General features: G+C 41.3%; 1 protein-coding gene across 7 annotated transcripts in view; it reads left to right on the top strand.

Annotated features, from left to right (window-relative positions):
- The window catches only part of MDN1 (midasin AAA ATPase 1), a 166,654-nt gene that overhangs the window by 69,401 nt on the left and 74,187 nt on the right, over positions 1 to 23,066 (top strand). For 5 of the 7 annotated variants that reach the window (XR_014805773.1, XM_084960086.1, XM_084960067.1 and 2 more), the window contains exons 33-44: positions 490 to 619; positions 6,712 to 6,930; positions 7,611 to 7,808; positions 9,596 to 9,804; positions 10,510 to 10,632; positions 12,885 to 13,082; positions 14,023 to 14,130; positions 14,505 to 14,693; positions 17,067 to 17,156; positions 17,256 to 17,519; positions 17,653 to 17,914; positions 22,789 to 22,948. Coding sequence is in view for 4 of the 7 variants with exons in the window: in XM_084960086.1 (XP_084816212.1) it covers positions 490 to 619; positions 6,712 to 6,930; positions 7,611 to 7,808; positions 9,596 to 9,804; positions 10,510 to 10,632; positions 12,885 to 13,082; positions 14,023 to 14,130; positions 14,505 to 14,693; positions 17,067 to 17,156; positions 17,256 to 17,519; positions 17,653 to 17,914; positions 22,789 to 22,948 (2,150 nt within the window). In the remaining 3 variants the exon portion in view is untranslated. Of the gene's footprint in view, positions 1 to 489; positions 620 to 6,711; positions 6,931 to 7,610; positions 7,809 to 9,595; positions 9,805 to 10,509; positions 10,633 to 12,884; positions 13,083 to 14,022; positions 14,131 to 14,504; positions 14,694 to 17,066; positions 17,157 to 17,255; positions 17,520 to 17,652; positions 17,915 to 22,788; positions 22,949 to 23,066 lie in introns of those variants that run through there. The other 2 variants (XM_084960099.1, XM_084960093.1) reach the window with 1 other exon arrangement.

Here is a 23,066-nt window from a genome sequence, read left to right as displayed (position 1 = left end):
TGAGATTAAAGGGATTAAGTAGTTCTTTACCCATGTGAGATGAATGCACACATCATATAATTTCACTCCCTTTTACCCACATCAGTTCTAACCCTAATTACTTCAGACAGCTCTTCTCCATAGAAAGGTAGTGTTTATTTTCTCTAAACCACTAGTTAAGATAAAGGGAAGGGCCTTTGCTTAGGTGAAAGTGTTCAGATTTGGGTGTCATTCACTGGGGCTGGAACCCTCCTTGCACCCCTTACTCTAGGAGACCTTGAAGTTTTAAAGAAAGTGTGGTAATATTTGCTTGGAGAGTGTGGTAGAGATTAATGAGATGAAGGAACCAGGACAAATAGGCGTTCAATAAATAAATTATGTATAGCGATAGTGGTAATAGAAGAAGCACCTGGTACTTGCCAGAATCACAACCACCATTCTTTCAGAGGATTTGTTTTCCAGCTTTTCTCATAGGTATTTAATTCACATTCAAATCTGTGTTCTTTGTAGCTGTCTCCTGCCTTAAGAAACCGTTTTACGGAAATATGGTGCCCTCAAAGCACAAGCCGTGACGATTTAATTCAGATAATCAGCCGTAATCTTCGTCCAGGATTGTCTCTGGGCAGAACAGATCATAAAGGTGAGAGTTTGAGGTGGCAGTGCTGGTAACGGGCGGAGGAGTGTGCTGGAGTGAGGGGAAGAGGACCTTGGCAGTATGTATGTTCGGTGTGTTCTAAGGAGAAAGGGGAGTGAGTAGATGGGAGGAAAATGTGGTACTTGCCTGTTACCTTCTGCCAAAGTGCCCCTTCTTCGTATTGCCTCCTTCACCAGGGTTACTAAATTCTAGCTCTGATTGTTTCATCTGTTGGCTGTATTTTTTTTTTTTTTTTTTAAATCTTTAGGGTCACACCCTCAGCTCAAGGAGGTTCCCCCGCTAGGGGTCCAGTCAGAGCTACAGCTGCTGGTCTACGTCACAGCCACAGCAATGTCAGATCTGAGCCATGTCTGCGACCTACACCACAGCTCATGGCAGCACTGGATCCTTACTTAACCCACTGAGTGAGGCTAGGGATTGAACCTATGTCCTCATGGATGCTAGTCAGATTTGTTTCCATTGAACCGTGATGGGAACTCCCTGTTGGCCATCTTTATCTAAGGTGTATTTATTTGTTAATGATAAGGAAATGTGGTTTAAGGGGTTTTTTTGGCCTTTTCTAGGGCCGCTCTGGCGGCATATGGAGGTTCCCAGGCTAGGGGTCCAATGGGATCTGTAGCCGCCTACCTACACCACAGCCACAGCAACTCAGGATCCGAGCCGCACCTGCAACCTACACCACAGCTCATGGCAATGCCGGATCCTTAACCCACTGAGCAAGGCCAGGGATCGAACCTGCAACCTCATGGTTCCTAGTCAGATTCGTTAACCACTGCGCCACAACGGGAACTCTTGGTTTAAGTTATAATAGCTACCATATTTAGAAAAGTGTTTATAGAATTTTAAGTTGCATTTCTTTAGTAACCATCAACTAATTTATTTTTTCACTTTATTTAAAGACTTTGTTCTTATTAAGAAAATTTTCAAGCAGAAAGAAAATAGAATATTTTGTTTTTTCTTTTTGGCTGCAGCCACAGTAGTGACAATGAACCGCAACAGTGACAATGCCAGATTTTTAACAGTTGGCCACCAGCGAACTCCTAGAATAGTATTTTTAAAACTCCCATATAAAATTCAGCCTTGGAGTTCCCGTCATGGCTCAGTGGTTAACAAATCCAACTAGGAACCATGAGGTTGTGGGTTCGATCCCTGGCCTTGCTCAGTGGGTTAGAGATCCGGCATTGCCGTGAGCTGTGGTGTAGGTTGCAGATGTGGCTCGGATCTCGAGTTGCTGTGGCTGTGGTGTAGGCCGGCGGCTACAGGTCCGATTAGACCCCTAGCCTGGGAATCTCCATGTGCCGCGGGAGTGGCCCAAGAAATGGCAAAATGACAAAAAAAAAAAAAAAAAAAAAAAAAAAAGAATTCAGCCTAGATTGCTTTGATGTATACATACTCTAGGCCTTGAATGACTAAATTTAGCACATGAATCTGGTTCTAAGCCTTAATCAACAAACCTTATTCCAAGTAGTTTTTTTTTTCACCTTTTTTTTTCCTTTTTGGTCTTTTTAGGGATGCACTCATGGCAAAGGGAAGTTCCCAGGCTAGAGGTCCAATCAGAAATGCAGTTGCCAGCCTCCATCACAACCACAGCAATGCTGGATCTAAGCCTCATCTGTGACCTACACCACAGCTCACAGCATGCTGGATCCTTAACCCACTGAGCAAGGCCAGGGATTGAACCCTCATCCTCGTGGATACTAGTTGGGTTCATTAACCACTGAGCCACAACGGGAACTCTGGAAATGGTTTTTTAAAATCATTTTGCCTCTCTATGTTAGAGAGTATAAAAGGCTGTCTGCTTCTCTGAGATTGGGATTCATGGGTGTGTTCATCTTTTGCAAGGCAGGGAGTTCCCCTTGTGGCGCAGTAGTAACGAATCCAGCTAGTATCCATGAGAACGGGAGTTTGATTCCTGGTCTTGCTCAGTGGGTCGGGGATCTGGCGTTGCTGTGAGCTTGGTTAGGTCACAGGTGCAGCTCAGTTTCTGTGTTGCTGTGGCGTAGGCTGGCAGCTGTAGCTACAATTCAACCCCCAGGCTGAGAACTTCCATATGTCTCTGGTGCCCCCCCCCCCAAAAAAAAACAAAAATAAATAAATGCGCTGAAGCACAGCTTCAAAATTAGGAAGGTTATGGACAGCAGGAGCGTGGATCCAGCCTCACCTGTGTTATGTGAGGAAAGATTGGTTTGTTAGTCCTCTGAGTGAAGACTTCCTTTAGGAAGGGACCTCACTGATAGTCCCAGGTATACATAGTGCCATCTGAACAGCTGGAGTCTCTCAGGCTCAACAATATCACAGTCATTCAAAAGCACAGAATTGACTAAGCCTGTGGTTCCCAAATTCACTTGGAGAACTTGTTTACAGCTTGCTGGGCCCTGCTCCCAGGGTTTCTGACTCCGTCTGGGGTGCGGCATAACAGGTTTCCAGGTGGTATAGTAGTATTTGGTCCACAGCTGGAACTCAAAACTTCTGTCTTGGTGCTGTGCTGTTTGCAATGCTGCATTTATGGTGAAAATTCAAGTAAAAAGAGGAGAAGACAAGTTTTTAAGCTGGCATGGTTTGTCTTTCTGCTCTGTATTGGGCGTGGGTCCCCCCAGGAAGTAACCTCAGAGTCTGCTATGGGCCGCTTTTCTGAGCTCTTTGGATTGTGATAAGAGTGGCAGAGGATGGAACTGCCATTAAGCTGCCACATTTTGCTGCATCATCAGTATGCACCATGCTTAACTAAGTGAAAAATTCCTCCTTAGGGTGTAAGCATTGGGGCCCCAATGGCTTAGCTCTGAGCCTTACTCCTTGTCCTTAAGGAGCTTGTTTAATGCATGCTTTCCAGGCTGCATGGCAGCAGACTTCCCTGGGGAGGCATTAGAGACCCTGAGGGAGCAATGGGGAGGGGGGAGAAAAGGCTTAATAATTTTTATTAGTTTTATCATTTGGAAATCAGTCAAATTGGCACAGCATTAAAACATTTTTTATTTTTTATTTTATTTTTGGCTTTTTAGGGCTGCACCCATGGCATATGGAGATTCCCAAGCTAGGAGTCTAATTGGAGCTACAGCTGCTGACCTATACCACAGCCACAACAATGGCAGATCCGAGCTATGTCTGCAACCTACACCACAGCTCACAGCAATGCTGGATCCTTAATCCACTGATCGAGACCAGGGATTGAACCTGAAACGTCATGGTTCCTAGTTGGATTCCTTTCCAACTAGGAATTCCTGCACCACAGCAGGAACTCCTAAAACATTTTTTAAATTGTGCAGTATAAAACAGGAAATTAGACATAGCTTTTTTTCCAAATTTTCTTTAAATATATGTATGATTTATTGAATGTATGAATTCAGCTATTATGAATTCTAAATTGAGTTCAGAACCTATTTAGGGCATATTTACTGCGTTGTCTTAATCAAAATACAAACAATGCTGTGTACTGCTTACTTTCTCTACTACTTTGGTTCACAAATCTCTATGGTAGTGTTATCCATATATTGATAGTATTACAAAACAGAAAAGATTCCATAAAATTGAAGTATGTTAAAAAAAATTTGAGGAGCTCCTGTTTTGGCTCAGCAGGTTAAAAATCCGACTAGTATCCATGAGGATGCGAGTTCAGTCCCCGGCCTCGCTCAGTGGTTTAAGGATCTGGTATTGTCGCAAGCTGCAGTGTAGGTTACAGATGTGACTCAGATCTGGAGTTGCTGTGGCTGTGGTGTAGGCTGGTAGCTGCAGCTCTGATTCAACCCCTAGCCTGAGAACTTCTGTATGCCACAGAAAAAGCAAAAAGACCCAAAAACAAACAAAAAAACCCAAAGGGCACGTGGGCTTTTTCCATTCTTGCACTTTGAGACCAATATTTCTCGTAGCTTTTCATAAAAATGACATACTGTTCAGAATTTTTCTTAAAGTTGTATTTCTGAAAGTGGAAATGAGGAACTTTTGAGCTCCCATTGGTTATAGACAGATTGCTTTCCAGAAAGTTGGTCCCCTTGACAAGGTTACCAGCAACTTTGTAAATGTGCCTCCCAATGCAGAGCTTTCATTTTTAAAATGAAGCTTAATCCATTATTTTATCCTTATTAATTTAATGGACATTCTAAGATTTTATTTCCTTGAATTATTAATGACATGGATTATTCTGTGTGGTTTATTTAAAAATAGTTTACATATTGCTATTCATGTATTTTTGGATATTATTACATTTATCACATATATTTCCCTATTCAGATACTTTTTAATTTTTGTTATTAAAAAATGCATATATGAACCCATCCCATCCACTTTATTCTGATGAGCTTCTGTTTATTCAGTAGTCATGATTTAATTCTTTATTAATGGATCTGGAATTCCATTTTCATTTAAGTCCCTGATTTTCCTCAGATTTGTTCCACTCGAAAATGTGGATCTAAGCACCTGTATTTAATATCTAATTGTAGAGACAGCCTTTAATTTCTTTCCTTGTTTCTAGACTTTTCCCCATGAGTTGTCATTTTAAGTTCTTTCTTAAGATTTATGTTTTTCTTTTCTTCTATTATTAGTATTTTTTTTTAGGTAAAAAATTCACATTTTATTTTTACTTATTCTTACACTGGTGGGAGTATTTTTCTTCTTATCCATTTTCAGTGTAGCTTAAAGGTGTTACTGTGTAGTCTGCTTTATATTATAGCAGTGCTGATTTCTTTTTTCTTTTTAAAAATTTTTTTGGACATGCCTTTGGTAAAGAGAAGTTCCCAGCTCAGGGATCGAACCCAGGCCACAGTAGCAACCTGAACCACTGCAGTGACAATGCTGGATCCTTAACTGCTGCGCCAGAAGAGAACAACTCCCTCTTTTTTTAAAATAGTGGCTCTCACAGCATATGCGGCTTCCTGGGCCTGGTATTGAATCCAGGCCACAGCTGTGGCAACGTCAGATTCGTTAACCCACTGTGGTGGGCTGGTGATTGAACTTGCCTCTCCACAGTGACCCAAGCTGCTACAATCAGATTCTTAATTTACTGCACCATAGCGGGAACTACCTTTTTTCTTTTTTAAAAAAAATCATTTGGTATTCACGATTTTAAAATAAATGTTCATGACATCAGAACTTATATTAAGTGCTCTATTAAATTTAATTGGCATTTCTTTGCATTTCTGTGTATTAGAAAGTATTTGGTTTCTAGATAAATATTTTACAATATAATTTGTATACTTTTTAGTTTTTTTTTTTTTTTTTTTTTTTTTTTGTCTTTTTGCTATTTCTTGGGCTGCGGCATATGGAGGTTCCCAGGCTAGGGGTCTAATCGGAGCTGTAACCACCGGCCTACGCCAGAGCCACAGCAACGCAGGATCCAAGCTGCGTCTGCGACCTATACCACAGCTCACGGCAACACCGGATCATTAACCCACTGAGCAAGGGCAGGGATCAAACCCGAAACCTCATGGTTCCTAGTCGGATTCATTAACCACTGCGCCACGACGGGAACTCCTGTATACTTTTTAAAATCATTGTGTTTTAACTTCAAAATTGTATATGAACATGATCCAAAGGAATACTTTATTTCTTCGAGCAGTTTTTTAGGCTTTAATTCTCAAGAGCTCTTTGCGGTGTTTGTTCTTGGTAAGGGTGGAACGGTAATCATGAACCCTTTCTGAATGTGATTAAAGTTGTGGACCCCACTTACTTAAAAAAAAAAAAAAAAAAAACACGAATTCACATTCACAAAAATTGCATATAATCTGACTTCTTGTTGTGGCTCGGAGGTTAAGAACCTGACTAGTATCCATGAGGATTCGGGTTCGATCTCTAGCCTCGCTCAGTTGTGTAAGGATCTGTCGTTGCCACAAGCTGTGGCATAGGTTGCAGACATGTCTCGGATCCTGTGTTGCTGTGGCTGTGGCGTGAGTGGGCAGGTGCACCTCCTATTTGATCCCTAGCCTGGGAACTTCCATAAGCTGCAGGTGCAGCCCTAAAAAGAAAAAGAAATTGCATATAAACTCATGGAACCCAGACGCCTTTCAGACCAGCAGTGGGCCCAGGTTGCAAGCCCTCCTTCTGGAGTCTTCCTGAATAACAAATACTTTTGCTTCCTTGTGTCTTAGGAGCTGATATAGCTGAGGTGATGCTGGATTTCATTGACTGGCTGACCCACCAGGAGTTTGGCCGGAGGTGTGTGGTCAGTATCAGAGATATCCTGTCCTGGGTTAACTTCATGAACACAATGGGGGAGGAAGCTGCTTGGAAGAGGCTGGAAACGGTCTCCACAGTGACGTCTTTTGTCCACGCTGCTTGCCTGGTGTACATAGATGGAATAGGTTCAGGTACGTTGTCTGTAGCTGGTGAGAATATGGGCTTAGGGCAGAGGGGGCTGTGGGATGAAGCGAGCCCAGACCTCTGAGCCAGATAGAATCACTTATTCTAACATTTCTAAGACTCAGAGTAGCTCTTCTTTTTTTTCACTCTTTTGAGAGGTGATTGGTATAAAATATATGACAATTTTCATTGCTTAAAGACCACGGATTTAGGAAACGTGCAGTAGTGATTATGGTAGAAAGAAGACTGCTGAAAATGTCCTTGCTTGTGAAGAACGAGATATTTCTTAACACAAATGGTTATTCAGAGTTAATGGTCCTGAGGCTTTTAGTTTAATTAAGTTTACTGTAATTTTATTAAATTCAATTTTTAAGTTACTTTTCCAGCCACGAGAATGAGAAACACAAACCACATGGCTAAAAGCATCACATTGCTTATGCTTTTCTCTAGGCTGATTTTTCCTGGCCTGACTTGAGTGCTTTACTGAATATGCTGCTGCTGAAATGAAGATGTGACAGTTGTGGGGAGAGGGGAGTCAGACCTCTTAGGACTGCTTACACCAGCAGTTGTGTTTTGTCTGTAATTCAGTTCAGGCCCCATTTCCCTAGGAGCCCACCCTAGAGTACCTGTTGAATGCTTGTGAGGCTTTGTGCCCTGCTGTTTGATGTACTGATCGTCTTTCTTTTAGGAGTAACTTCTTCTGGGTTTGGTACGGCCCTCTTGGCTCGCAAAGAATGTCTGAAATTCCTAATCAAGAAACTTTCCAAGATAGTCCGACTTACAGAAAGTCAGAAAAATGAATTGAAGATTTATGATAGACTCAAAACCAAAGACTTCACTGGAATAGATAATCTTTGGGGAATTCATCCATTTTTTATACCAAGGGGTAAGAATGATTTTAAATGAATGAAGATTCTCTTCTTCTGGTTCACAGATATTGGATTTTCATTGTGATTTTAGTGTATCATACTCATGATTATTTTTGAACTAGTTATCTGAGACAGCATATGTAGCATAATCATAATTGAGTGGTACTAAAATATATAACCAGCATGTAAATATAGGAGAAAATTTAGTCTTTAATATATGAATAAATTGTCTTGTAAAAGTATATTCATTGTTTGGTGCTCAAAATAAGAGTTTTCCTGTAGTGATAATTCAGCTCATAATGTTTCAACTATGCAACCTCATCACCTTTTACAAAAATAGTCTTGTGATCCCCTGAAGGCAGGTATTATGTCATTCATCTTCCTATCCTTCTTCCTATCCCTGGCATATGCCTCATAGCCTAACAGTCATAGACATTCAGACTGTTAGGCTATGTCTATTGATTGAGTAAATGAATGGATGAATAAATGAATGATTAAGTGGGAAATGCAGGTGAGTTTTGACCCTTGCTCTTATTTTTACCAGGTTGCTTCTGTCAAATATTTAAATGAGGTAGTTATATTAGATATCTTTCTAAGGCACTCTGGATTTTTTCAGATCGTTGCTTCTCTAGCAGAGTCATCTGTTTCTTATCTCCTCCTTCCTCTCTGTGTTAATAATTGTTGAGTGCTTGGAATGTGTAGAGATGAATTAGCAGTTATTGGGGGTTCAGTGGTGAACTATACCAGCCCAGGTTCCTGGCTGAATGGAACACTGCTCCTTTCCCGCTCGTCTTCAACCGTACTGTCTTCTTCCCTGACTGGGCCCCTGTGGTCTAACCATTAGATCCCTTCCCTGAACCATCATGGTAGTCTTCAGTTCTCTAGTGTAGGAGGTGTATGCTAGTGGCCTGGCACTGGGTGGTCTTTCCATCTGCTTCTATAGCTGAGGTGATAAATGTTTTCCTGCTCCACTCCCTCCAAACTGATGTACCAAACCCTTCCTCTTGGAGACATAGTGGCACAAATATTCAGCCCTATAGGACTGTTATTAGTCTTGTACTTCAGCTATGTTATGGGTTAAGGATGCATTCTGAATTGTCTTGGTGGCCTAAAAACCTTGGATGTTATTGTTTATATGGAACCACCTGGCCTGTGTGCCTAGCTTCCAATTTTAGGAAAAGGCAAGTACAAGGTAAATTGTACAAGTACATGTAGCAGTAATTCCAGGAGTAGGTTTTGAGACTAAAGATGCATGCTTGCACTGTAGTTGCAGGCGTAGGTTTAGGTATACAAAGTGATGAGATCTGTGTCGTGGGCACAGTTGAAGAAAATATGCTCCTGCCTGTTCCTGGAAAGCATTTTTTGGACCCCAAAGTGAAGAAATATTAAAATAGGGCAAAGCAGAGTTCCTGTCGTGGCTCAGTGGTGAACGAATCTGAGTAGGAACCATGAGGTTGCGGGTTCAATCCCTGGCCTAGCTCAGTGGGTTAAGTATCCGGTGTTGCTGTGAGCTGTGGTGTAGGTTGCAGACATGGCTCGGATCCTGTGTTGCTGTGGCTCTGGTGTAGGCCGGTGACTACAGCTTTAATTGGACCCCTAGCCTGGGAACCTCCATATACAGCGGGAGCAGCCCTAGAAAAGGCAAAAAGACAAAAAAATAAATAAAATAGGGCAAAGCACTTTCACTACAGATGGTACTTCACTGACTGACCGACCACTTGGTGGATTCTTACAATCTCAAGGTAACACACATACAATTTGGTGGTGTCCAGCTCACATGTGACTTTTCTTTTCTCCACCTAAGGACCTGTCTTGCACAGGAATAATATCGCCGACTATGCACTCAGTGCAGGCACCACAGCTATGAATGCCCAGCGGCTCTTAAGAGCTACAAAACTGAACAAACCTATCCTCCTGGAGGGCTCCCCCGGCGTGGGCAAGACAAGTTTGGTGGGGGCGTTAGCCAAGGCTTCAGGCAACACCCTTGTCCGAATCAACTTATCAGAGCAGACGGTAAGCTGAGTCTTGCTACGTAAATGGGGACAGGCGTAGGGAGTGGTGTTCTTATCCATTTATGGTTTCCTAGTCAGAAATAATTATGACGGTGTCAGACCCCAAACATTACCTGGTGGTAAGGAGCATAGCAACATGACCTTCAAACTAATTCTCCTCTGGGCTCGTTAATAGATGACATCTATGGTATTGTTCTCTCTGGATACTTTATTCTAATTTTCTTTTTGGAGAGAATCACCCACTTCAGTATTTGTTGTACTAGAACCTCTATTTTTGTCCTTCTTTTTTAAAAAAAAGAGGTTAAATCACCTTTAAACAGTCTTACGAAAATACGGGACAGAGGTGACAAAGTAAATGAGAATCTCCTGGCATGGGGTCCAGGAGCAGAGCCTGGGTGTTGGTATTGGTTTTGTTTTGTTTTTCTTTAAAGTTCGCCAATTTATTTTCAAGTACAGCCGGAGTCAAGATCTGTAGATCTAGAGCTCCAGTCAATAGATGCTTACAGAGAATTGTGGTGAGAAGATGCTTGGGCCATGTCTGGGCTCTTGGTAAAGAGTTCTGGGGTTGATTCATTCTGTCCTGGGTGTCAGAATAAAAAGTGGCACAAAGAAGGTCCAAGTATTTATCATTTTAGATTTAGGGTCTTGGGATCCAGTTAATTTTTATGTAATGCTGGCTTTCCCCCATTTCTCCCCCCTCTCAAAGGACATCACAGACCTGTTTGGAGCAGATCTACCCGTTGAAGGTGGCAAAGGAGGAGAGTTTGCCTGGCGCGACGGTCCCTTGCTGGCAGCCCTGAAGGCAGGCCACTGGGTTGTGTTGGATGAGGTGAGAGGATGGCCCAGAGTGCCAAGGAAGGGACCACAAGTGTGAGGAGAGGGCAGAGTTTGCCTAGTTCAAGGGCATTTTGCAGTGGGCAGTCCTGCCGCTGGCTGGTAAAGGCAAATTCTCTCATAAAAAGAATCCTCCATGGTTTTATTTACCAGTGACACAAGTCACTTGTCAGAAAGCACATACAGAAGCCCATCTTGTGTAACCTACAAACTTTCCTACTTCTGTGAGTTAGCCTCCAGAAAAAAAGTGCCTTTTCATTCGTTTTATTCTGTAGTCTCTTACAGGCTTGCTGTGTTTATTTATTTTCAAAGGTAAAAGTGGTTTACAAATAGTATCAACAACCTCATTTCAAGCAGAGAGAATGGGAAAATTTGTAGTAAGAGACACACAAAAATAGAAGGAGCTAAAAAAAAAGAAAAGAAAATAGAAGGAGCTCCCGCTGAGGCTCAGCGGGATCAGGGATCAGCAGTGTCTTGGGAGCACTGGGACTTGGGTTCGATCTGTGCTGCAGCACAGTGGGTTAGGAATCTGGTGTTGCCGAACCTGTGGCTTAGGGCGTGGCTGCGACTCCGATCTGATCCCTGGCCCAGGAGCTCCATGTGCCATGGGGTGGCCAAAAATGGAAGAAAAAAAAACAGAAGAAAATGGTCAATGTTGCATGTGCAAGTAGGGTAAATTAATGACATCATGAGACACATGTGAGTTGGTCTCTGTGACCAGCAAGCAGCTAAAGAGAGAGGGAGAAGTGATGCACAGAGTACAAATATTCACAGTTGTGGCCAAAGGAGTTGTGTTAGTTTGGGAACCTTAGTCCTGGATAAGGTGAGGAGATAGTTGTGCAGCTTAAATAATTCGAGAGGTGGAAGTGCCACAAATGACTTTTGACAGAATTCCCCAGATTCAGCTGCCTGGGTGTGTAGTAGGCGGAGTGCTGTAGGATTCCTTTTCTGCTGTGCTGATCCCTACTTAGCTTGAGAAGATATTAAAGAGAAAGAGAATTTTTGTTTTTTTTTTCCTCTTTCTCTCTTCCCTAGTTTTTTTTTTTTTTTTTTTTTTTTTTTTTTTAAATAGATGTGTGGTAAAAGTCATTAGCCAGGGAAAAAAGAATGCTTAGTTTTAAAACTTGAGACTGCTCACCATACTCATATTTTGTAGAAATGTATCTGGGAATTGCAAGGCATTTTGGACTTACATTCACATTTAAAGGCAGCTTTTAGATTGTATGGGGATATATAGTAGACTTTGTGCTTTGAGTGCTAATGTAAACATGACACTTGAAATTCTAATAGAATCTTTTTTGGGGCCCATTTTCATTTTATCGATTCACTTTTCACAGTTGAAATTTTCTTTTTGTCTTTTTGCTTTTTCTAGGTCTGCTGCTGAGGCATATAGAGGTTCCCAGGCTAGGGGTCCAATCAGAGCTGTAGCCACCGGCCTACACCAGAGCCACAGGAACGTCAGATCTGAGCCTCGTCTGCAACCTATGCCACAGCTCACGGCAACGCCGGATCCCCAACCCACTGAGCAAGGCCAGGGATTGAACTTGCAACCTCATGGTTCCTAGTCAGATTCGTTAACCACTGTGCCACTGTGGGAAGCGGAGTTGAAATTTTCCATGTTACTTTAAAACTACCTGTATGCCACATCCCTGTGTTCTGAACTTAGCGTCTGAAGACTTTCATTCAGCTCTTTTCATTTCTGACACACACACACACACACACACACCCCTTCATATTTTCTTGTTCACAGAACTATTGGTGTAGTTACTATATGTAGTTTATATCATGGCTTTGAAGCCTATTCAGTATTTGAGCTGGAAAGGATGTTTACTTAATGAAATATGTGAAGACCTGTCTTCATCTTTAAAAAAAAATCCCAGAGCGAAAATGAGATATCTGTGTTTTGGCACTTTTTTTGGTAAGCTATGATTTGTAAAGTAGGCCAATATAGGACCAGATAAGAATACAGTTTAATTTTTGAGACTATTCTAAGTGCTTTTAAAAAATATAATCTGAATATTCAGTTTACTTAAAAAGTATTGCTGTGTTACATACCTCCAATTTTTCTAACACATATATGAAACAGGATGAATACACATGAGGTCAGCATAAGAAACAGAAGGTTACCAATGGTGAACTCCCTCCCCCCTTGAAGATAAGACTGTTTTTCATGCATATTATTCCTTTGCTCTTTGTTAGAGTTATGCAGCATATAAAATAAATATATGCACTTTCTTCTCCAAATAGCTTAACCTGGCTTCTCAATCGGTCTTGGAAGGACTCAATGCTTGTTTTGATCACCGAGGAGAAATCTATGTTCCTGAGTTAGGAATGAGCTTCCAAGTGCAGCATGAAAAGACAAAGATTTTCGGGTGTCAGAATCCCTTTAGACAAGGAGGAGGGAGGAAGGGCTTGCCCAGGTCTTTCCTAAACAGATTCACTCAGGTAAGATTTGCTGTTGCCCCAGAGCAAAAGATGGTGTAACAGTACTGCAGGCATGTTACTGTGAGGATGCTCTCTGTGAGAGCAAGTGAGGCTCAGTGTGATGATATGCTTCTCAGCTCCATGTCTTTATGTGGTTGATATTAATGTGACTGAATCCCATTCCCAGTTCTTTCCTGGTGTGAATCCTTTATCGTAGGTCTCAGGGAACCTGAGAAAGTAAGATTCCCATCTTGAGGATTTTCTGTCTGCTTAGAGATTAAGGCTAGTCTTTGACCTTTTCAAGTGTCATGTGATCTATTAGAATATTAAAAAAAAATGGTTTGATGATGATAATGCATTTTAATCTAAGAAAAGTGAAAAAAAGCACAGAAAACTACCTAGAAGAATAAAAATCTGGTATTCTCTATGCCAAAGTCAGTCACTCTTAACAAATGATATCTTATTGCCTTAATCGTTTAATATCTTTTTTCAAAATTTGGCTAATCAAGTGGCTTGGAAATGCCTCTAGATATAAGTTTTCTTTAAGAACAGTTTATTATGAAAAATCTCAAACATATTGGTAAGTTGATAGAATTTTATAATGAATGCTCCTATACCTACCTACTGCCCAGAATTTTGAGAGCATTTCACATAATATATAGGAAATTAAAATTAAGTATACTTTAAAAAATTAATTGCATGTGTCTTTCTCTCTATAATTCACTAGAATGCAGCTAACGGGAACTATTTTACTATATATTTCAAAGATTTTTCTGTGACTCTATATCCTAAAAATGCAAGAAAAGGAATTTCCATAACTAAAAACTTATATATACATATATTACTGAGGTATTGTTACTTTGGTGTTAAATAAAAATCTGCATAATGTCTTGGCAGTTATTTCTGGTGTTTGGTAAAGAAAAATGATAGCATTTTTCCATGTTATTTTTGAATTTTACAGGTCTTTGTAGATCCCCTTACAGTAGTTGACATGGAGTTCATTGCCAGCACTCTGTTTCCAGCCATTGACAAAAATATTGTTAAAAAAATGGTTGCTTTCAACAACCAAGTAAGTACCTACTCATATTAATTGTTCTTTATTTTTCTGGCTCTATTTGAATCATCATTTTTCTCTACACAGGACACTACCAAATTACCTATTTCTGTATGTAAGGTAAATCCTATAGAATTCTAACAGATTCTACTGGAAGGCGAGCTACTCATTTGAGGGCTACAGTAATTGAAGTTCTGTTGTGTGTTTCATTGTTAATGCTTACAGTATTCCTGGCATTGAAAAGTCTAGGTTGGGAGAGGGGACACTTGAATCAAGCCTGTTAATCTCTATTTCAGATCATGTCTGCATTTGTTTATAGTACAGTGATAATACTTAATGCAGTGCCTTAGAGTGAGACATGCTTCCCAGTAAGGGTATTTTCTTTTTAGATCGATCATGAAGTGACTGTGGAGAAGAAATGGGGGCAAATAGGAGGACCCTGGGAATTCAACCTCCGGGACCTTTTCCGTTGGTGTCAGTTGATGCTAGTTGACCAGTCCCCTGGGTGTTATGATCCTGGTCAGCATGTGTTTTTGGTCTATGGTGAAAGAATGAGAACCAAGGACGATAAAGAAAAGGTGAGTTTCATACTTGCTCTTTGCATTTTTTCCCATCTGAATGTTGATTTCTCCCTGAGGGAGGGAAGGGGCATACTCATTAACAAGATCAAACCTAAGTTGCTTGAGAATTTAGGGGTTAAGGGAGGAGACTAAACAATCACCTGTCTCCAAGTCTCATAGTATAGATTGCTTTGGAGGACACACTTGGCTTATCCATTTAAACCCCTGTGATTGCAGACCTTTAAACAGTATTGCCCTCCAGTAGTAAAGGTTTGGTCTTCATCATGTTTCCAGGCACGAAGGTGAGAAACAGGAGGAGACAGGTGAAAACCAGTAGAAGAGGAGGGTTTTCTACCTTTAAATAATGTCAAATGGCAAAGTATTTTGTCAAGAAAGTATAAATAGATAAAAAGAGAGGATGTTCTGTATCTAAATGGAAGTAAAAATATCCCTTGCTAAGTAGAAAACAGTATCAGAATTCTAAGCTTAGTGAACTATAATAATGTGTTCACTCTACTTTGTGGTAAAGTCCAGTTCATGGAAAACTCTCAACAGCTGCAGGTGGAAGATGGTGCTGTCACCGATTACAGATGAGGATCCAAGGCTCAGGTCATGGAGTCCCATTGTAGCAAGTGGCAGAGCCAGCGCTCCAGTCCAGACTTCTTCACTTTGCCTGCTGTTCCTTCTACTATATATCACAGTTATTTACAAAAAAAGTAATTTATAGATCATGTGGGTTAGAAACAGTAACTTTGCTGAAATGTGGAGATTTGGCTGCACATGGCACAAGTGGCTTTCACACTCTTTATTCTGCTGCTGAAAGCGCAGATCCCCTTTTACATGGTACCCAGAATCTAGCTCAACATTAACAGCTCAATGACCTGCAGGCTTTCAGTCTTTATATCAGGACAAAATGTCCAGCTCGTTTTTTTGGTTTTGTTTTGCTTCGTTTTTACAGCTTTATTGATGTATAATGTATTTATCATCAGCTAGTATTTCTATTTCTTCATCCAGTTACTAGTTACAGTATCTTAACTGTGGCCGTACTGGCCACCGTTAGGTAATTGGTGTTTGTCAGATGGTAGGTCTCTGGAGGCTCTGGAAGATTTCTATCACTCCTCCTGTTTGGTGGTAGTAGTTGACCAAATGTTTTCTGAGGAGAAAAAAAGTTAGAAAAACTAATAATAGAAAGAGAAAGGCTCTAAAAGTATTTATAATTTTAACTCTGATAGACTAGTAGGGAGAGAAGATGGTATGCCTTGGAGTGGAATGTAAGGTCGGAAATCTCCTGGACCCAGGGGTAGCTGGTGGGAGCTTCTTCTTCTCTGCTGGTTTTAGGCTCTTACTTAGCCGTTTCAAACTCATGATTTTTATCTTCATTGTTTTTATTTATTTATTTTTTGGCCGCACTCGCAACATATGGAAGTTCCTAGGCCAGAGGTTGAACCCAAGCCGTGGCAATGACAAGGCCAGATCCTTAACCCACTGAGCCACCAAGAAACTCCTGTTTTTGTTTATTTTGACATCAGTGTACATTGATTAATACGAGTATTGCTACTTTGTTAGAAACATACAACTTGTAAATATATTGGATGTTTGGAATCTTTTCTGCTGCTATGGGCTAAATTAGTATTTTTTATACACCCTTTTCTTTTCCCCTCCTCAACAACTCTTAGATTTTTAAAGGAAATGCAGAAAAGACGTATGTTTACCAGGAAGTTTTAAATAATATTCTTGCTAAGGAAGGAATTAATGAATGTAAATAACTACTTAGGGAAAAAACTTTGTCCTCTACATAAAAATTTAGAAGGATAATAGGGAGCTTTTTGGAGTCAGACAGGCTTAGATTGAAAATCAGTCATGAACAAATTGTATTACTCTTGTGAATCCTGTTACCCCATCTATAAAAAAGAAGTACTGACTTTTTTTTGCAAGGCTATAGAGTCTATTAAAGCACCTACTATAAGGTTTGGCATGTGATAGGTCTCAGGAAATGGTCATAGTTCTTCATAAACTTCATGTTTCTCTTCTCATCTACTTTCTTGAGGTGGTATCCTGAATGATGAAAGAAAGTTCATTTTTTATTTCAAGATTTGGCACAGTGTCCATGGCTTTAATTTATGGTTCATTTTCCCTGCAATCTCAATTTGAGATTGTGTGATAGTAATCTGAAGTAATCTGAACGAGTACCTTCAGGCTTTACTTTGCTTTCATTCTCAAGAGTTAAATAGTTTCCTTTTTAAAAGAATATTGATGAGAATACGATTTGTGTTCTCAAAATATTGTGACTCTTGTATTCCTGTGATTGTTTTCTAGAAATACTCATTCTAGAAAGTTTGGCTCAGGATTTGGTGTAGCAATTTGTGTTTTGATCGTGTCATCTTTCTTTAGGTCATTGCTGTATTCAAGCATGTGTTTAATACGAACTCCAACCCGTACATGGGAACCAGACTATTTCACATCACTCCCTATGATGTTCAGGTGAGGAGAGTAGGACAGTCCTCTTTCACAGTCTTCTGTGGCTTCTTCGTTCCAACTCCCAGGCACCCTTGTGTAAACTCACTGGCATGTCTCTTTCAGCTGGGCTACTCAGTGCTTTCCCGAGGCAGCTATGTTCCTCCCCCGACCTGCCGTCCCCTGTTGCTCCTGCACCAGTCTTTGCAGTCTCTGGAGTCAATAATGAAGTGTGTACAAATGAGCTGGATGGTCATCCTTGTGGGGCCAGCCTCTGTGGGCAAGACTAGCTTGGTTCAGCTCCTGGCACATCTTACTGGTCACACGTTAAAGATCATGGCCATGAACAGTGCAATGGACACCACAGAGCTTCTGGGTGGATTTGAGCAGGTAAGTGATCTGACTTCATGTTTTCAGACAGAACACAATAAAACTTGTGGTCTGATTGGTGGTCTCCTCTATTGGTGGTAGCTGCAGGTAGTAGTGTTCTTTGATTCTGCCCATTGGAATCTGGAAATTTCAGGTTGATCTTATACGGCCGTGGAGGCAGCTCCTGGAGAAGGTGGAAAGTACTGTAAGGGCACTGGTAAGAGACAGCCTTCTCATCAGTGCTGACGATGCAGAAATGGTGTTGCGAGCCTGGAGTCATTTCCTTCTGACGCATAAGCCCAGATGTCTTGGAGAAGGTGGTAATGGTGTCACAATGGAGATTGTCAACAAGCTGGAAGCAGTATTATTGCTCATGCAGCGACTCAACAATAAAATAAACTCATACTCCAAGGCAGGTATGTGTGTCTGGGTGTGTTTATGAGACACTTAGCATTGTCCTTGTAGTGTCCATCCACAGGTGACATATCTATAAATGGCCATGCCCATAAGTTTAGAAATAATTTTAATGATTATTAACAATCAAAATTTGGAAGTATTCCATCCTTGAAAGTGAAGCTGATGTATTCAGAATTAGTGATCCAAAACAAAGCAAACAGGGAAGAAATTGGTTTCCAGGGCTTTTTTGGTTTTTGTTTTTCTTAAAATTTTATGGCCGTACCTGTGACATATGGAAGTTTCCAGGGCAGGACCAAATCTAAGCGGCAGCTGTGACCTAAGCTGCAACTGTGGCAATTCCAGATCTTTAACCCACTGCACTGGGCCTGGGATCAAACCTGCACCTCCACAGCAACTGGACCTATTGCAGTCAGATTCTTAATCCACTGTGCTACAGCAGAAACTCCTGGTTACTGGGTTTAATGGTTTCTTTTGTGTGTAATCAGCTACAGTGACTTGCATGGAAAGTTGGCTTTATTTTTTGTTGGTCTGTTTTTAAACTTATTAGTAATTTCTCAAGAAACTGAGTAGATTAAACAGAAGAATAGAAATCTGAATTGGAAGTTCCCATTGTGGTGTAGTGGAAATGAATCCGACTAGGAATCTTGAGGTTGTGAGTTCAATCCCTAGCCTTGCTCAGTGGGCTAAGGATTCGGCATTGCTGTGAGCTGCGGTGTAGGTCGCAGATGTGGCTCGGATCCCATGTTGCTGTGGCTGTTGTGTGGGCTGGCAGCTGTAGCTCCGACTGGACCCCTAGCCATGGGTGCGTCCCTAAAAAGACAAAAAAAAAAAAAAAAAAAAATCTGAATTGATAGCCAGCATGTCTTCATTTTCTTTGTATAAAAAGTAGAAGAAGTTTCTCAGTTAATGTGGAAACACTCAACTTTCATCTTATAGTGCAAGTTTTTGGATGGTAATGAGCAGCAGGCCTTTAGGGGAGGATTGATTAAAGGTTTAAGACTGTCATCCATTTTTTGGGGGTGGTGGTTCTTTTTAGGGCTGCACCCATAGCATGTGGAAGTTCCCAGGCTTAGGGGTCAAATTGGAGCTGTAGCTGCCAGCCTACACCACAGCAACAGCAATGCCAGATCCCAAACCCACTGAACAGGGCCAGGGATCGAACCCACATCTTCATGGATATTAGTCAGGTTTGTTATCGCTGAGCCACAACCTGAATTCCAAGACTGTCATCTTTTTTCCAAAACCTGCTGATGATAACTGGTTATTCCTTAGGAGTCCTTAGTTATTCCTTAATGATTATTGATTCCTTAGGGATGAAAAATGAGACTCCCCTATTCTAGCTGCTTTAACAGTTGTGTCCTTGGCTGTGGGCTACGTAGTTTACTTTCTTAGTTAAGGGAATGGTTTCATTGTGGATTTGATCAGTCATTTTCCAGTTCAAGCTCACTGTGTATTTTAAATCTTTACTCACTCATGCAAATTAATTATTAGATACATTTAATGGAGTCATACAACAGTTTATATATTTTTTAAAGATATTGTAAAACTCATCATTTAGATGGAAATTCCTATTGAGTGGTGGACACTATATTAAATATATTTACTTTCTGGGGGGTGGGGTGGAGGGCGCTATGCCTGTGGTGTGCAAAAGTCAAACCCTCACCTTGGCAGTGGCTCGAGCCATAGCAGTGACAACCCTGGATCCTTAACCCGCTAGGCCAACAGGGAACTCCCAAATATATTTACTTTTAACCTTCACAGCAACACTGTATTTCAAGGAAAGATTAATCCCATTTAATACACAAGGAAATGGATGCTCATAGAGGCTAACTAGCCCACTCAGTATAGTTACCAAGTGGTTAGACTAGGTTTTGGCTCTGGTCCTTTCTGGCTTCAAAGCCTGGAATCTGGTGCCTGTATTTCTTTCATAAGTCAGTTAAAATATAAATATCTAGGGTAAGTTCTCATAGCCCATTCTGCTTTTTATTTAAGATTGACATTATAATTTCTTAGGAATACTAATTAATAGAGTGAAAAAAGCTGGGTCTAAAACAGTTTGTCTACTGCTTGTCTGTTTTTGGTTAAAATTTTAACTGTATCTTTTAATGTTCCTATGATGAACATGTATGACTTTGAAAATACATTCTAGGCGTTCCCTTGTGGCACAATGGACTTTCACAGGCTGCAGGCATGTCAAAAAACATATCATTCTAGTTATCTCATATTTTGTCCTAAATCCTTGTACATATTGAACATATTTTTAACAGCTCTGTTAACATCAGAACACAGCACTTACTGACTTAAAGAAGCAAGAAAATATGTCCAGTGAGTTTTACTAGATTCTGGACATTTTTTTTTTTTTTTTATGTCTTTTTGCTATTTCTTTGGGCCGCTCCCACGGCATATGGAGGTTCCCAGGCTAGGGGTCGAATTGGAGCTGTAGCCACTGGCCTATGCCAGAGCCACAGCAACGCGGGATCCGAGCCGCGTCTGCAACCTACACCACAGCTCACGGCAACGCCGGATCGTTAACCTACTGAGCAAGGGCAGGGACCGAACCCGCAACCTCATGGTTCCTAGTCGGATTCGTTAACCGCTGCGCCATGACGGGAATTCCTAGATTCTGGACATTTTGAATTTAAGCTTTGAATCTGATGAATGCTGCTTTTTTTCCCCCCTTTTCTTTTCTGGCCACCCCATGGCATATGGAGTTCTTGGGGCCAGGGATCAGATCCTAGCCACAGTTATGTGCAACAGCAGATCCTTTAACCCGCTGTGTTCGACAGGGGATTGAACTTGTGTCCTGGCGCTGCAGAGATGCTGCTGATCACATTGTGCCACAGCAGGAACTCCTGCATTTTGTTTTCTTGAGGTTGTCATTTTGGGGGGATAGACAGTTGGGTTGCTTATGGATCATTTTTATGTTTTCAAGCTTGATATCTGGCCCAGTGTAGCCTTTACTCTAGGAGTAAATTAGCCCCACTACTGCGGCATAGCCCTATGGCATCTTTACCGAGTATCCTGTGTATTCATTCTGTGGGGTCTTTTGCTTCGACTGGTGGGAACTGGAGTGCTTTTCAGCCCCTTGTGAACTCTGGGAATTGTTCAGCTCATAGTTCCCCAGTAATTGTCTTTCCCTGGGAAGTTTTTGCTCGTGCTTGTGTGAAGCTTTAGACTTTACATGTAGATTATTATTGAACCAAAGACTTCAGGGGCCCTCATATAGATTTCTGGAGTTCTTTCTTTAACTCCTTCCTCTTGAGTAAGTACTCAGCTCCTCGGTCTAATTGCCTCAATCTCTCTGAATTCCAGTCTGTCTCCTAAAGTCAGTGAGACCTTGGGATCTGTTTGAGTTTTCTCCTCCCTGCTTTGCAATCCAGAAACTGCTTCCAGGTAGAAAGGCAGGTAATTATAGGGCCTCCTTCCCTCAGGTTTCAGAGTCCTGTGCTATCTGTGTTCCAGTGTCTGAAAGCAGTTGTTTCATGTTTTACCAGTTTTCAAATTAACGCTGAGAAGTATAGACCTTGTTAGAAAACATAAATCCAACATATATCACTTTCTAATATGTAAAAAGGTCAAGAAGCAATCTCTAATAAGAAAGATCAATTTGCGTTGCTGTGGCTGTGGTGTAGGCCACCAGCTACAGCTCCGATTCAACCCCTAGCCTGAGAACCTCCATATGCCGCAAGTGCAGCCCTAAAAAGGCACACACACACAAAAAGATCAATTTGGAGTTCCCGCTGTGGCTTGGTGGTTTAAGAACCTATATCCAGGAAGACGTAGGGTCTATCCCTGGCCTCGCTCAGAGGGTTAAAGATCTAGTGTTGCTGTAGGCTGTGGTGTAGGTTGCACATGTGGCGCGGATCCCTCGTTCCTGTGGCTGCTGTGTAGGCCTGCATGTGTAGCTCTGATTCAGCTCCTAGTCTGAGAACTTCCATATGCTGCTAGTGTGGTCCTAAATAAATAAATAAATAAATGAAAAGAACTCGATGTAGTGTCTGTGAAGATGTGGGTTCTATCTTTTTGCTCAGTGGGTGAAGCCTCTGGTGCTGCCACAAGCTATGCCGTAGAATACAGATGTGGCTTGAATCTGGCATGGCTGTGACAGGCAGCTGCAGCTCTGATTCATCTGCTAGCCCGGGAACTTCCGTATGCCCTGGGTGCAGCCATAAAATTTTAAATTTGAAAAATTTTGGGAAAGGGCTATATGAACTATAAAGCACTAAATAAAATTTTTACCATATAAATAATAAGATTGTTACAAAGGAAGCCCAGTTTAATGGGATTGATTGCACTGTGCCAACTTACAGCACTTTCATATAATATAAATGCAGTAATAGGTGGGAGGCATCATCCTTCTGCCATTTGAAAAATTATAACACATAAACATTGTTTACCTTCTCCGTCACCCTTGAGTCAACTCTGTGTGACCATTCATTCAGAAACCCATTACGAAGTACTTCCTATCCCCAAACTTCCATCTGCTTACTTATTTTGTTCAAACAGAACAAAAGCAAAAATCCTTTTGTTTACCTATTATGAAACTTCAAAGAACTGGCACAGAAATTTCCACCTTTCTTTTAATAAACTCTTAGTTTTTTGGTTTTGTTGATTTACTTTTCGCTTTTTAGGGCCACACCCTCAGCATATGGAGGTTCCCGGGCTAGGGGTCGAATCGGAGCTACAGCTGGCGACCTACACCACAGCCACAGCAAAGCCAGATCCTTAACCCACTGAGCGAGGGCAGGGATTGAACTTGCAACCTCATGGTTCCTAGTCAGATTTGTTTCTGCTGTGCCAGGATGGGAACTCCGGTCTACTTATTTTTGATTGCCCTGATTTGAAATTAAGTCCTGTCACTGTGACATTTCAGAGTTTGCCAAACTTGTGGAAGAATTCCGAAGCTTTGGAGTAAAGCTTATGCAGTCAGCCAGTGGCCGCAGCCATGGCACATTCGAATGGGTTGACAGCATGTTGGTTCAGGCCCTGAAGTCTGGAGATTGGCTTTTGATGGACAATGTTAACTTCTGCAAGTAAGAACCTTTTATTTAGTCACAAGTGGGCCTGTTGACATTTGGGATGTGCGTGTCAAAGTAGAAATCCAGCTGGAAGCTCTGGTGTTTTTAATCCACTGTTTTCTTAACTAGGAGT

Source organism: Sus scrofa, chromosome 1 (genome assembly GCF_054392235.1).
Source record: "Sus scrofa isolate SSC_HxYL_T2T_F1_AM1 chromosome 1, Sscrofa_HxYL_maternal_Yorkshire_Landrace_v2.0, whole genome shotgun sequence".
Lineage (NCBI taxonomy): Eukaryota > Metazoa > Chordata > Mammalia > Artiodactyla > Suidae > Sus > Sus scrofa.
This window is presented reverse-complemented; position numbering and strand designations above follow the sequence as displayed.